General features: G+C 40.4%; 1 protein-coding gene and 1 pseudogene across 2 annotated transcripts; one reads left to right on the plus strand and one right to left on the minus strand.

The window, feature by feature from the left end:
* Positions 1-1,902: 1,902 nt before the first annotated feature.
* LOC121021284 (olfactory receptor 7A5-like) lies at positions 1,903-11,455 on the minus strand. 2 transcript variants are annotated; one of them, XM_040461553.1, is made up of 2 exons: positions 10,551-11,455; positions 1,903-1,915 (listed from the first exon to the last, which is right to left on the minus strand). In XM_040461553.1, exons 1-2 carry the CDS (start codon positions 11,453-11,455, stop codon positions 1,903-1,905), a joined length of 918 nt encoding a protein of 305 aa, XP_040317487.1. The 2 variants fall into 2 exon arrangements, with proteins under 2 accessions (XP_040317487.1, XP_040317486.1); XM_040461552.1 differs by lacking the exon at positions 1,903-1,915 and having other exon boundaries at positions 10,487-11,455.
* On the plus strand, positions 8,274-8,733 carry LOC121021285 (NADH dehydrogenase [ubiquinone] 1 subunit C1, mitochondrial-like; annotated as a pseudogene).
* Positions 11,456-12,914: the final 1,459 nt, after the last annotated feature.

A 12,914-nucleotide genomic window follows, 5' to 3' on the forward strand; every position in this document is an offset into this window, starting at 1 on the left:
ATTTCATGCATTTGAGGAATATATGGAGTGTCAACCATGCTGTCAGCATTTTCAAGTCATAAGGTAGAGGCTGTTGAAGAGGAAGGGTACCTTCAATTCAATGGTGGTGACTGGATAGACACACATATAGAAATGAGCTAATTCTGAGATAGGAACAGAGGCTACGAAGAAGATGAAGGCAGGTAAAAAGAGAGAGTGGAGGGAGTGTTATGTTGTGTGTTCGGTCAAGATTGGCTACGAAGGTGACATTTAAGCAGAGACTTGAAGGAAGAAAAAAAACATCGTGGGGAAAGTGGAAAAGGGTCAGCCAGTGCAAAGGCCCTGAGGAGGCATTATTTTTTTTTTTCCAGAAAATCAAGGCTCAGAAGGAAGCCAGTGTGTTGAGGGGAATGGACAAGAGGTAATTGTTGTGAATTTCCTGAAGACATGTGGCCTCACAGCTGGTTAAGGTTCAAGACACAGGGAGCTCCTCGCTCACACTATGTACCTTTGGCACTTTATTCATCTGGTTACTGTAGTGTCCTGTCCGTGGAACATCCCTTCTCAGTATCACACCCAACATCCTGAGAAAACACTTCAGGGGCGGTCGCATTGAAGGAGGTTGGAATTTTTAACAGGTAGCAAAGGGGCACTTTCTAATTTTGCTGTCAGAATTGTGAAGTGTTAGAAAACCCTGGGAGACTGTGCAGACATTTACAAATATTAAAATACATGGGGCACCTGGATGGCTCAGTCGGTTAAGGGTCTGACTTCAGCTCAGGTCATGATCTCACGGTCCGTGGGTTTGAGTCCCGTGTTGGGCTCTGAGCTGACAGCTCAGAGCCTGCAGCCTGCTTCAGATTCTGTGTTCCCTCTCTCTCTGACCCTCCCCTACTAACATTCTGTCTCTCTCAAATCAACATTAAAAAAAAATACAGATATTCTTAGGGCACCTGGCTGGATCAGTTAGTGGAACTCACAAGTCTTGAGCTTGGGGTTGTAAGTTCAAGTCCCATGTTGGGTGTAGAGATTACTTAAAAAATAGTACTTGTTGGGATGAGCACTGGGTGTTGTATGTAAGCCAATTTGACAATAAATTATATTCATAAAAAAAGATAATAGTAACAATATGGCAACCATTAGACTTTTAAAAAATTAAAAAGATAGTGTCTTAAAAAATACACATATTCTTTAACTCATGATTTCTCAGTCTCTGCAGTGTGGACATTCCGGACCAGATCCTTCTCTGTAGTGGGGTGTGTCCTGTGCATTGTAGGACGTTTAGAGCATCCCTGGCCTCCGTGCACCCCTCCCCAGTGTGACAGCCCAAAATGTCTCTGAACATTGCTCATTATACTCTGGAGGACAAAAAACCCTTTGGTTAAGAAACATAGTTTATCCATTTTAAAATATTTTGTAACATTGATGTAATAGTAATTTAATGAGAAAAAATATGTGACACTATCAAAAGTGTAAATGGCACAGCCACACCATGAAATGTCCTGCAGGTGTTGAAATCATGAATCAGGGGGGCGCCTGGGTGGCTCAGTCGGTTAAGTGTCTGACTTCAGCTCAGGTCACGATCTCGCGGTCCGTGAGTTCGAGCCCCGCGTGGGGCTCTGGGCTGATGGGTCAGAGCCTGGAGCCTGCTTCCGGTTCTGTGTCTCCCTCTCTCTCTGCCCCTCCCCCGTTCATGCTCTGTCTCTCTCTGTCTCAAAAATAAATAAACGTTTTTTAAAAAAATCATGAATCAGGGGCACCAGGCTGGCTCGGTCGGCAGAGTGTGCAAGGTGTATGTGTGCATCACATAGAAAAATTTCAAAAGAAATGAAGACTTTTGAAAGAAACAGAAAGAGTGAAAATGCACTTCGGGTAAGTAGAATGGCTCAAAACCACTGCATGAAACAAAATTGAAGGAAGACCCTAAACCAACTTCTGAAGAAAGCGAGTTAAAAGAATAATAATTTAATGATCTAAATTAGAGGGCCAAGGACTTGGGATAAAAGAGTATGAAAAAGTCTTTTCACGTGGAGAGAAAGCGATATCTAAAGTTTTAATTTTATCTCATATAAACATATGTGGACCAATCATGTTTATGGAGGGTAAAAGTGATTCATCAAACATAAAAAAAATGCCTTCCAAGTGATGTACTTTCAATTTTGGAAATAGACCCAATAATAAAGGGCCAAAAAGAACAATAGAGGAATACAGAGTTGTGAAAACTAGTTGGAAATATGTAGAAAGGGTATTTTAAGAGCATAAGTATGCAGAAAGACATTTACTGTCATTTTTGTGGAAAGGAGCTCTTCACAAGTGAAGAATGTTAAGGTGACAGTATACTTCTTTCAGAAAAAAAAGGAAAAAGAAAAAAAAAGAGAAAGAAAAAAAAAGCAGCGGAGAGAGTATATTATGACTAAGTCACAGAGTTTACCACACAAAATTTACACACTCTCCCACATTCTTCACAAATAATTCTACACATCATAAAAAAGCAAAATGTCAAGGAGCCAAGTTGGTGAAAAAAATGGCAATTTTTTGTTTGAAAGAGTGGAATAAAAACCAGGAATAAAACCACTCTGACCCCACTATGCAAACAGAAGGATTCCCAAAGACAATTTTCAATAGAGAAAGTGAGTGGCTAGCTAACCCAGAATATATTCAGACTCATAGGTATTGAGCTAATTGTAAAGGAAGCTCTTTAGCATATCCCTTTTCACACAATTCATTTAAAATTTTTCTTTTTTAAAAAAGTATTTGTTTATTTTGATAGATAGACACAGAGAGAGAGAGATTGAGAGAGAGAGAGAGAGAGAGAGCTAGTGAGCACAAGCAGGGAATGGGCAGAGAGAGAGAGAAGGACAGAGAGGGGCTCTGTCAGGGCAGAGTCCAACTATGGGACTTCAATCCTATGACACCTGAGATCACGACCTGAGCCAAAATCAAGTCAGACACTCAACTGACTGAGCCACCCAGGTGCCCCTAAAAATTTTCATTTGAATACTCAAGAGAGAGAAGGTGCTGTGATATGCCTGCTTCATGTAGGCATGATGTACCCCTTTTGCAGGATGTACTTGGGAGAATTCTTTCATCTGGATTTTTCTCATCAGTACGGAAATGTAATCTAATATGTCCTACCTTAAAAATGAAAAGACATGTCCTCACTCAGTGTATGTCCCTCCACAGCTCATACTTGACTTTTCTACTCTGGTTAATTGCAAAGATCCTTGGTCTTAAGTTCTACTTTTATGTTTCCCATGCCCGGTCTGGGTGGGTTTCCATTATTATCATTTAGTTGTTAATGTTGAAACTTGCATTTCTGAGTTTAATGTTTACTTCTATTTATAGCATCATAAATACAACAGTCAATCAATTTACTAATCAAGCCAGCAAACAACTACAGCAAAGTCTCAGCTCTGGCTAGGCTAGATTGGCTCTCAGGTGACCTCAGGAAAATGTTCTTGACTTTCATTCTCTTGACCTTCTCCTGCAGTACTTACTGGGATGTAAAACTCATCGAGATGGGGTCTCTGAGAGGAGGGTCTCTACATGCAACTCAAAACAGCTACCTCATTGGATGGTGGAGGATGAAGCTCTGTCCCAGACGCGACAGCAGGGATGGGTGAAACTTCAGTGTCCCATCCAGACTTAGGACTGCAAAAGAAACGACCATGTCTTGTCCAGCCCGAGGTTGTACACACTGTGGGGCTGCAACAGAGGAGGTATTTGCAGCCTCTTAATTCTGCTCATTAGGCACATTTCACTGTTGTTTCTCTCACCTTTAGGCACATGATTCCCCTGTGGGACACCTATGTGGACAGAGGTAATTATTCCTGTTGAATTTCTGTTCCTAGGAGACCGGGCGATAAGCCATCTGAAACCAGTCTTTCTTACTCTTTTTCTATTACTTCTTCTGCCTTTCAGAGATCTAAACTCCCAGCACCTTATCCCAATCCACAATGAACATTTTCTTCTGTTGAAGACTGAGAAATAGGTCTTAACTAAGGTCCCTTGGATTCTTCAAAGCATTGATTGTGGTGGAGACACAGCCCCTGACATCTCTAGCAAGTAACTTTTCCTCTTTTCAACAGAGATGTTAAGTTTGTTCCTTTGATACAAAACCTCAGGCACTACACCCATGGGCTTCGTGACAATTTTTCCCAAACAATTAGGGATTTCACACTTATATCACAAGTTCAGAGCCAGTACTTAAAATGCCATTATAAAATGTTTGTTTATTGTAAGAGATATATTCAGATCTTTTTATACACTATAATCTGGATTCAGAAGCTTCTAGGAATTGTCTGATTTAATTTTTATAAAAGTCTATTCTGTGAGGAAGTACTATTGTGAACTCCATTTCCCATGGGGAAATGGGGCTTGAAGAATTTAGTGATCTTCTCAAGGTTATGGTTGCAGAAAGGGGTTGGTGTTGATTGGATTCTGTCAGGGTGCTCCATTTTTCAAACTCTGTCCGATATTTCCCAGCCAGAGATGAGTTTTCCCCCTGGGCATATTTGACAATGTCTGAGGGATGCTGCTAAACACCTGTGGTGAGCAGGACAGCTCCCAACACAAATAATCATCCCGCCTCAAAGGCCAAATTGAGAATGTGTGAAAACCTACTCTAGCCCAGTGCTTCTCCAACTTCAAGGTGCATATGAATCCCCTAGGATCCTAGTTTAAATGCAGATTCTGATTTTGCAGGTGATGGTGGGCCCAGGATATGGTGTATCTAACAAGCTCCTGAATGATATTGATACTGTAGGTCCTGGTCCGTGGACCACTCTTTGAGTAGCAAGGCTGCGGTCCTGGGATAGAGCAAGGTGCAGGTGGTTGTAGGTCTTCTTCACGAAATAAATTGTGTTTGTATAAAATTTGGAATGACAAGTGTATCCGGTCATTCTAGGTGCTGTGATAAATTCCGTGTTTCTTTCTTTTATATAAGGGCCGTCAAATGACACCAAATAAAATACTTTGGAAAAGACTTTCTAGCAGGCAGAATGAGAGCCTCCTGAAGTTGTCCACATTCCAATCCTTGGAAACGTTGAATAAGTTATTTTTTAGAGTAAAGGGGGAGAATAGAGTAGCAAATAGAGCAAGACTGGTAATGAGCTGACCTTAAACTAAGATTGACCAAGATTATGCAGGTGGAGCTAACATAATCGCCATGGTCCTCCAAACAAAGGAGAGGGAGGCAAAATAGGTGGGTCAGAGAGAGATGTGAGGATGCCATTTTGCTGGCTTTGAAGATGGAGAAAGGGCAATGAGCCAAAGGATGCTTGTTGTCCCTAGAAACCACAATAGGAAAGAAAACAGTCTCTTCTCGAGCATCCATGAAGGAACCAGGCTCTGCAGACATCTTGATTTTAGCTCGTGGAGACTTATTTCAGGCTTCTGACCTCTAAACTGTAAGAGAATAAGTTTGTGTCTTTTGAGCCTCTAGTGTGTTATTTGTTAGAGCAGAAGTAACAATGTAATATAGATATTCATGTAATAAAATTGTTTTGGAGGAAAGTGAGTTTCATTCTCCCAGTTAATTCATTTTTATTCTCTTGGGTGAGGGAATTTCGTGTTGAAATCCAACCTTAACTGGAGGGAAAAAAGTCAATTTGGAGCTTCTGCTTCATTGCTTAAATGGAATGGAAAAAGTGAACTCCCCATTGGTAAAATATAAACATGACTCACTCACACATTCACTCACTCACTCACTCACTCACTCACTCATTCACTCATTCACTCTATCTATCCATGCATCTATTTATTTATTTTAAACATAATTTCTATGTCCAATGTGATGTTCGAACTCATGACCCTGAGATAAGGAGTCACATGTCAAGGCACCAAGTTGACTCATCCATGAATCACGTGACTCTTGATCTCAAAGTTGTGAGATCAAGCCTCACGTTGTGTGTAGAGATTGCTTAAAAATAAAATCTTATAAAAACGAGGTACATACCCCACAAACTGAACCAACCAGGCACCCCTCGACTTTAGTCTTAAATATGAATTCTCACTTTGAGACCTTTGTGCTTTAAGATAAGAAAAAGTAATTCATTACTAAAATTAAGTTCATCTATTCTAGTTAAAATTTTTTTTAATGTTTATTTATTTTCGAGAGAGAGAGAGAGAGAGAGAGAGAGAGCAAGTATGATCAGGGGAGGGGCAGAGGGAGAGAGGGAGACACAGAATCCGAAGCAGGCTCCAGGTTTGGAGCTGACAGCACAGAGCCCAATGTGGGGCTCGAACCCATGAACTGTGAGATCGTGACCTGAGCTGAAGTCAGACCCTTAACTGACTGAGCCACCCAGGTACCCCTCACCCATCTACTTTAAATTTTGTCTAAATTTCTACATTCTTTTAATTCCATGCTCATTCAAACATTCACTGTTTTGATTTCTATCCTCTCCAAATGTCCTTTCAATATAAAAGATAGGGTTATTGTGTCTGTGTCATACATTCATGCGTAAGAGTGTATTTGTATGAAGTAATGTACAAATGCATACATATGTACAGGTACATACACTCCCTACCTATGAAAGACTTGTTGGACGCACCAAATATTTCCAGATACTTATTTATTACTAACAACATCTACTTGAATTGGGTTTATAAACCCACATCACCATCAGAAAGAAGAAAACAGAGGTTTCAGGTTGATTACAGTTTTTACAATTATGTAACAGAGCTTTAAACGTTTGGGCACTTTCTTAAATTATATTTGAAAGGACTTATTCAGTATGTAGTCTTAATTTTTGTATGATTCCTTTAATTCAGAAAATTTTGCATTTGGTTATTATTTTTTTTATGTTAAAAATGTTTACATTTTAGTTTGAAAGAGAGAGAGCAGGGGAGGGGCAAAGAGAGGAGACAGAAGATCTCAAGCAGGCTCTGTGCTGTCAGCACAGAACCCAATGTTAGGCTCGATCCCATGACCATGAGATCATGACCTGAGCCGAAATCAACAGCTGGTTACTTAACTGACTGAGCCACCTAGGTGTCCCCAGAAATTGCTGCATTTAAGTATGTTTAATTTATTGTATGTCATTGTATTTCAACAAATTATGAGAAAAAATCTGTTATAACCAATAAATGAATTCAGCAGGGCACAAAGTCAACATACAAAAATTGGTTGCATTTCTGTACACTAATAACAAATGACCAGAAAGAGAAATTAAGAAAACAATCCCATTTACTACTGCATCCACAAGAATAAAATATCTAAGAATAAACTTAACCAAGGAGGGAAAACACCTGTACACTGAAAAGTATACGACATTGCTGAAAGAAATTAAAGAAGACACACATAAACGAAAGGATAGGCCCTGCTCATTGATTGGAAAACCTACTACTGTTAAAATGTCCATATACCCACATTCATCTGTGGATTCGGTACAACCCCTGTCAAAATTCCAACATCACTTTTTAGAGAAATAGGACAAACACTTGTAAAATTTGTATGGAATCACAAAAGACCCCTAATATCGAAGGAGCAAAGTTGGAGGCATCATGGTCCCTGATTTCAAACTATATTACAAAGCTATGGTAACCCAAACAGAATGATATTGGCATAAAAAACACAGATCAGTGGAATAGAATAGAGAGCCCAGAAACAAACCCACATATATATCATTAATTTGTTTACGACAAAGGAGGCAAGAATATTCAATAAGGAAAGAACAGGCTCTTCAGCAAATGGTGTTGGATAAACTGGAGAGCCTCGCGGCGCCTGGGTGGCGCAGTCGGTTAAGCGTCCGACTTCAGCCAGGTCGCGATCTCGCGGTCCGATAGTTCGAGCCCCGCGTCAGGCTCTGGGCTGATGGCTCAGAGCCTGCAGCCTGTTTCCGATTCTGTGTCTCCCTCTCTCTCTGCCCCTCCCCCATTCATGCTCTGTCTCTCTCTGTCCCAAAAATAAATAAACGTTGATAAACTGGAGAGCCTCATGCAAAAGAACGAAACTGGACCACTGTCTTACACCACAGGCAAAAAGTAACTCAAAATGGACTGAGGACTTAAATGTAAGACCTGAAGCCATAAAGCTCCTAGAAGAAAACATATTGGTCTTGGTGATGATTTTTAGGATTTGACATCAAAAGCAAGAGAACAAAAGCAAGAATAAACAGGGTCTACATCAAACTAAAAACTTGTGCTGACACAGGAAACCATCAGCAAAATGGAAAGAAAACCTCCTGAATGGCAGAGAATATTTGCAAATCATATATCTGATAAGAGGTAACTATCCCAAGTACATAAAGAACTCAATAGCAAAGAACAAACAGGGAGCCTAGCTCAGCAAGATGGCACCACCCATGCTGTTGTGTCCCTTCTCCAAGTTGCTGGATCTGGTCAGGTTCTTAAATGGCTCTTTAATACCATCAAAGTTCTATGTTCAGCAGTTGCCACAGGACAGACCTGACTGGCTGAAAGTTGGACTGACCTTGGGCACCTCCACCTCTTGTGGATCTATCTGATCAAACAACATAATAAAGATGTTTTAGAGTATAAAAGAAGATGTAGGTTGGAATAAGTGATTGAAACACTAATACAATATACTCTGTATAGTGATGGCACCAGTCCTTTTGGATTCACCAACCTGTTGAGTTGTGAACACGAGAGAAAATGTTGCATGTGGATGAATATCCAGTTAGCATTTGTGAATGAAGAATAATGAAGTGAAAAAATAAAAACAAAAACAAACAACCTGATTAAAAAATGGGGAGAAGATCTGAATAGAAATTTTTCCTATGAAGACGTACAGATGGCCAACAGGTACGTGAAAAGATGCTGAACATAACTAATCCTAACCTATACAGGATGCATCAGCCAGATCTATTATAGGTACATGAAAAGATGCTGAGCATCACTAATCCCCAGGGAAATAAAAATCAAAACTACAATGAGATATCAACCTCATGCCTCTTAGCATGGATGGTATCAAAAAAACAAGAAACAACAAGTGTTGTTGCGGCTGTGGAGAAGAGGAATCTCTCATGCCCTGTTGGTGGGAATGTAAACTGGTGCAGCCACTCTGGAAAACAGTGTGGAGGCTCCTTGAAACCTTAAACATAGAACTACCATGTGATTGAGCAATTCTACTTCTGAGCATTTATCTGAAGAAAACAAAAACACAAATTTGAAAAGATATACACACCCCCATTTCATTGCAGCATGGTTTACAATAGCCAAGACATGGAAACAAGCTAGATGTTCATTGGTGGATGAATGGATAAAGAAAGTGTGCGGTACTGGGTAACGTATGGAAGTGTCACTAGACTGTATGCCTGAAAATAATATAACACTCTGTTAACTATACTGGAATTAAAATAAAAAAGAAAATAGAATAGAAATTGTGATACACACACACACACACATTATTCAGCTATAAAAATTAGTGAAATCTTGGACAACTGATGGACCTTGAGGGTATTATGCTAAGTGAGATAAGTCAGACAGAGGAAGATAAATACCATATGATCTCAGTTACATGTGGGATCTTAAAAATAAGACAAAACCAAATCAAGCTTATGGATACACAGAACCCATTGGTAGTAGCTTGAGGTGGGTGGTATCCTGGGGAGTGGATGAAAAGGGCACAAGAGTCACAAGGTACAAATTTCTAGGTATAAAATGAATAAGTCAAGGGGATGTCATGTACAACCTGGTGACTATAGTCAACAAACTATTATATATTTGACAGTAGCTAGAAGAGGGGATCTTGAAAATGCTCATGATGAAAATAAGTTTGTAAGTAAATACTGTGACAGATGTTAACTGAGTTTATTGTGATCCCTTTGCAATATATACAAATATTGAATGATTACATTGTACACCTGCAACTAATACGATGTGATGTCAATTACACTTTAACAAGATCAACAACAACAACAATGATGATGATGAGGGACAGTGCATCCATAACATTGGCGCAGGTATGAATCACAAGTATCACGGACCCAGATGTGTACTGCGGGCATTCTTAGCCTGTGGCATCATTGTCAATACATTGAGGCTTACGGGGACAATGATAAAATCAACGTTATCAGGAAGAGTGGTTAAGGAGTAAACAAGACTGATGACAGAGCCAAAGTGAAAATCGTGACTTCCTATTTTCCTCTATGGCGAAATTACATAAACGGCCTTAGATGCCAAGTGTAGTTTTATCCATCTGAATAAAACAACTCAGGATTGACTATTCCGTCAGGAAGTCTAGACAAATTGTACTTGGCATGATATATGTCATTTATGAAGTAACCGTTTTTCAGAAATCAAAGTTGTCCTGTAAAAGACACGGAAATTTTCAAATATGTCCGATCCAAAGTCAGAACTGTGGGAAGGTATGAAAATGGACCAAGGGAAAAACTTGTATGTGTCTTAGAGCAGAAAGCTTAATAAACTGAGTTTTCTGAAATTGTATAGAGAAGCTGACTTCTAAGAAATGGAAATTTCAGGAAATACATAAGAGCAAATGCTGTGTCACAATGATCAAAGAATCATGGCTTTGACCCTGCAATCAAGGGCACTTCTTCACCAGCAGGACGATGGTCCCTTTTGTCCCTGCCATCCCAAAGGATCTCCTCAGAGCCCCCTTTATGTCTTTGTTCCTCAGGCTGTAGATGAAGGGGTTCAGCATGGGCGTGACCACCGTGTACATCACCGAGGCTGTTGCACTTGAGTGGGAGTTCTGGGTAGCAGAGGAGATAAGGTACCCTTCCAGGACCGTGCAATAAAATAAGGAGACAACTGAGAGGTGAGACGCACAGGTGGAAAATGCTTTATACTTGCCCTGAGCTGATGGGATTCTACGTAGAGAGGAAATAATCTTAGAGTAAGAGTAAAGGATCCCAGCAAGGGGACCACCGGCCAGCAACACAGTTGAAATATATATCACTGTGTCGTTCAGAAAGGTATCAGAACAGGCAAGCTGGGTCATCTGATTGAGTTCACAGAAAAAGTGAGGGATTTCTGAGTTTGTACAGAAGGACAATCGCAGCACCATTAAGCTTTGTAAAAAGGAATTCAGGACACTTGTGATCCAGGACACCAGAGCCAGCAGTCCACAGAGCCGGGGGTTCATGATGACCGTGTAGTGCAGGGGGTGACAGATGGCCACGAAGCGGTCATAGGCCATCACGGCCAGGAGAAAGTTGTCCCAGCCTGCAAAGAGTGTGGAAAAATAGATCTGGCTGATGCATCCTGTATAGGTTATAATTTTAGTCTGTGTCTGTATATTTACCAACATCTTTGGGATGATGGTAGAGGTGATACAAATGTCCACAAAAGACAGGATGGAGAGAAAGAAATACATAGGCGTGTGGAGGTGGGAGGCAGAGCTGACAGCCAGGATGATGAGCAGGTTTCCAAAGACACTGATCAAGTACATGGAGAAGAAAAGTCCAAATATGAGGGGCTGTAATTCTGGTTCATTTGATAATCCCAGAAGAAAAAATTCTGAAATTTGGGTATCATTGCCTGGTCCCATGTGGTGGTGGTGGTGACTAGAAACCAGGGAAAAAAGATTACTGTTAGCACAACCAGACACTAGTGACAGGGCAAAAAGGCTATAAGTACAATGACATGTGGGAAAACAATCAGACATAAAAGAAAGCAATGGGGTGTTTTCTTTACAGGGAGTTCAGAAAGATCTACGCACAAGGTGACATTTGAAGAGAGACCTCATTGAGAGAGACCATGTGGTTACCAGGCTTTTCCCACCTCCAGCTACAGTATTTAGGAAAGAAAGGGTATTAGTGAGGCTCTCGACATCAAGTTATCATTACCCTAAAGAAGATAGAAAAATATCCAAATTCCAATTGGTAAGATTCCTATGAACGTGTAAATGTGGCATTCTATTTTAATATGACCATTCTGTCTTGAATTTAGAGAAGTATAAAAAAGCTCAAAAGGAGACAGAGGAAAGGAAGAGGGGGAAGAGAGATCTCATAAGCCCAGGTGGTCCCTGAGAGATCGTGATGACGAGAAATCTTCCTTGGTTCTCGCTGCTTTGTAACCCTATCAATAGCCACTTGATGTCCAAGATAACTAATGAAGCAGCAAAAACCAATTTCTCTCAAAGAGAAATGAGTGATATACTGATGGTGTCAAGATACCTTTACGAATGAACATCCACTTGAAATTTGAGTAAAAGGAATAAATCCCCAATGGACAATAGGAAATATACAACATACGAATTAGTGGGGATTTATCAAGGTGAAATGGTGACAAACTTTCCTAAGTGATATTACATGCACAATTTTGGAATCGGTAAATGAGCTTTGAATCTTGGATCTACCACGTTGGATTCAAACGTTAGCTGTTTGAATTTGGGAAGACAACTAGTTCATTCTAAAATGTTGATATTCTCACTGAAATAGTGGGAGTACTGGTATCTGTCCATCCTCTTAACGTGGTTGACAGATTGAGTGACTATAAATAAAAAGTTCAGCATAGATCCTTCCTGTTAGCATATGAATGGTTATTCTCTTTGTTCAGTTGTGTGTGTGTGCATGCGTGTGTGTGTGTGTGTATGTGTGTGCATCCACGTGGATTTGCATGTTTGCATGTGCACACATGTTTGATCATAATTCAAAGGCATGTCTATTGTGGACACTAAAAAAAATTGGAATCCACTGCTATAATGGGAAAAATAGTTTTAGTAGAAGGCCATTGTCTGCTCATGTGGGAAAAAAGCAGTGTGAATGGAGAGTCCATTATAGGAGCCAGGTTGTCGAGAGAAAACGTAGTGAGTGTGGGTGCTGATGTTAAGTCAGACTCCAGGGAGCCCGGGCTGATGACTCCACTTGCCTAGTCATGGAATCCACCTCAGGCCCCTGACCTGATTGTTATTAATGTACCTATTCCCTGTCGATTTGACCACGCTTGTTTTTATGTGTCCCAACAGTGGATGTGGCTGGCCCTTTCCTCACTTTCCTTGGTGGTAT

Source organism: Herpailurus yagouaroundi, unplaced genomic scaffold (genome assembly GCF_014898765.1).
Source record: "Herpailurus yagouaroundi ecotype Mexico unplaced genomic scaffold, PumYag 283, whole genome shotgun sequence".
NCBI lineage: Eukaryota > Metazoa > Chordata > Mammalia > Carnivora > Felidae > Herpailurus > Herpailurus yagouaroundi.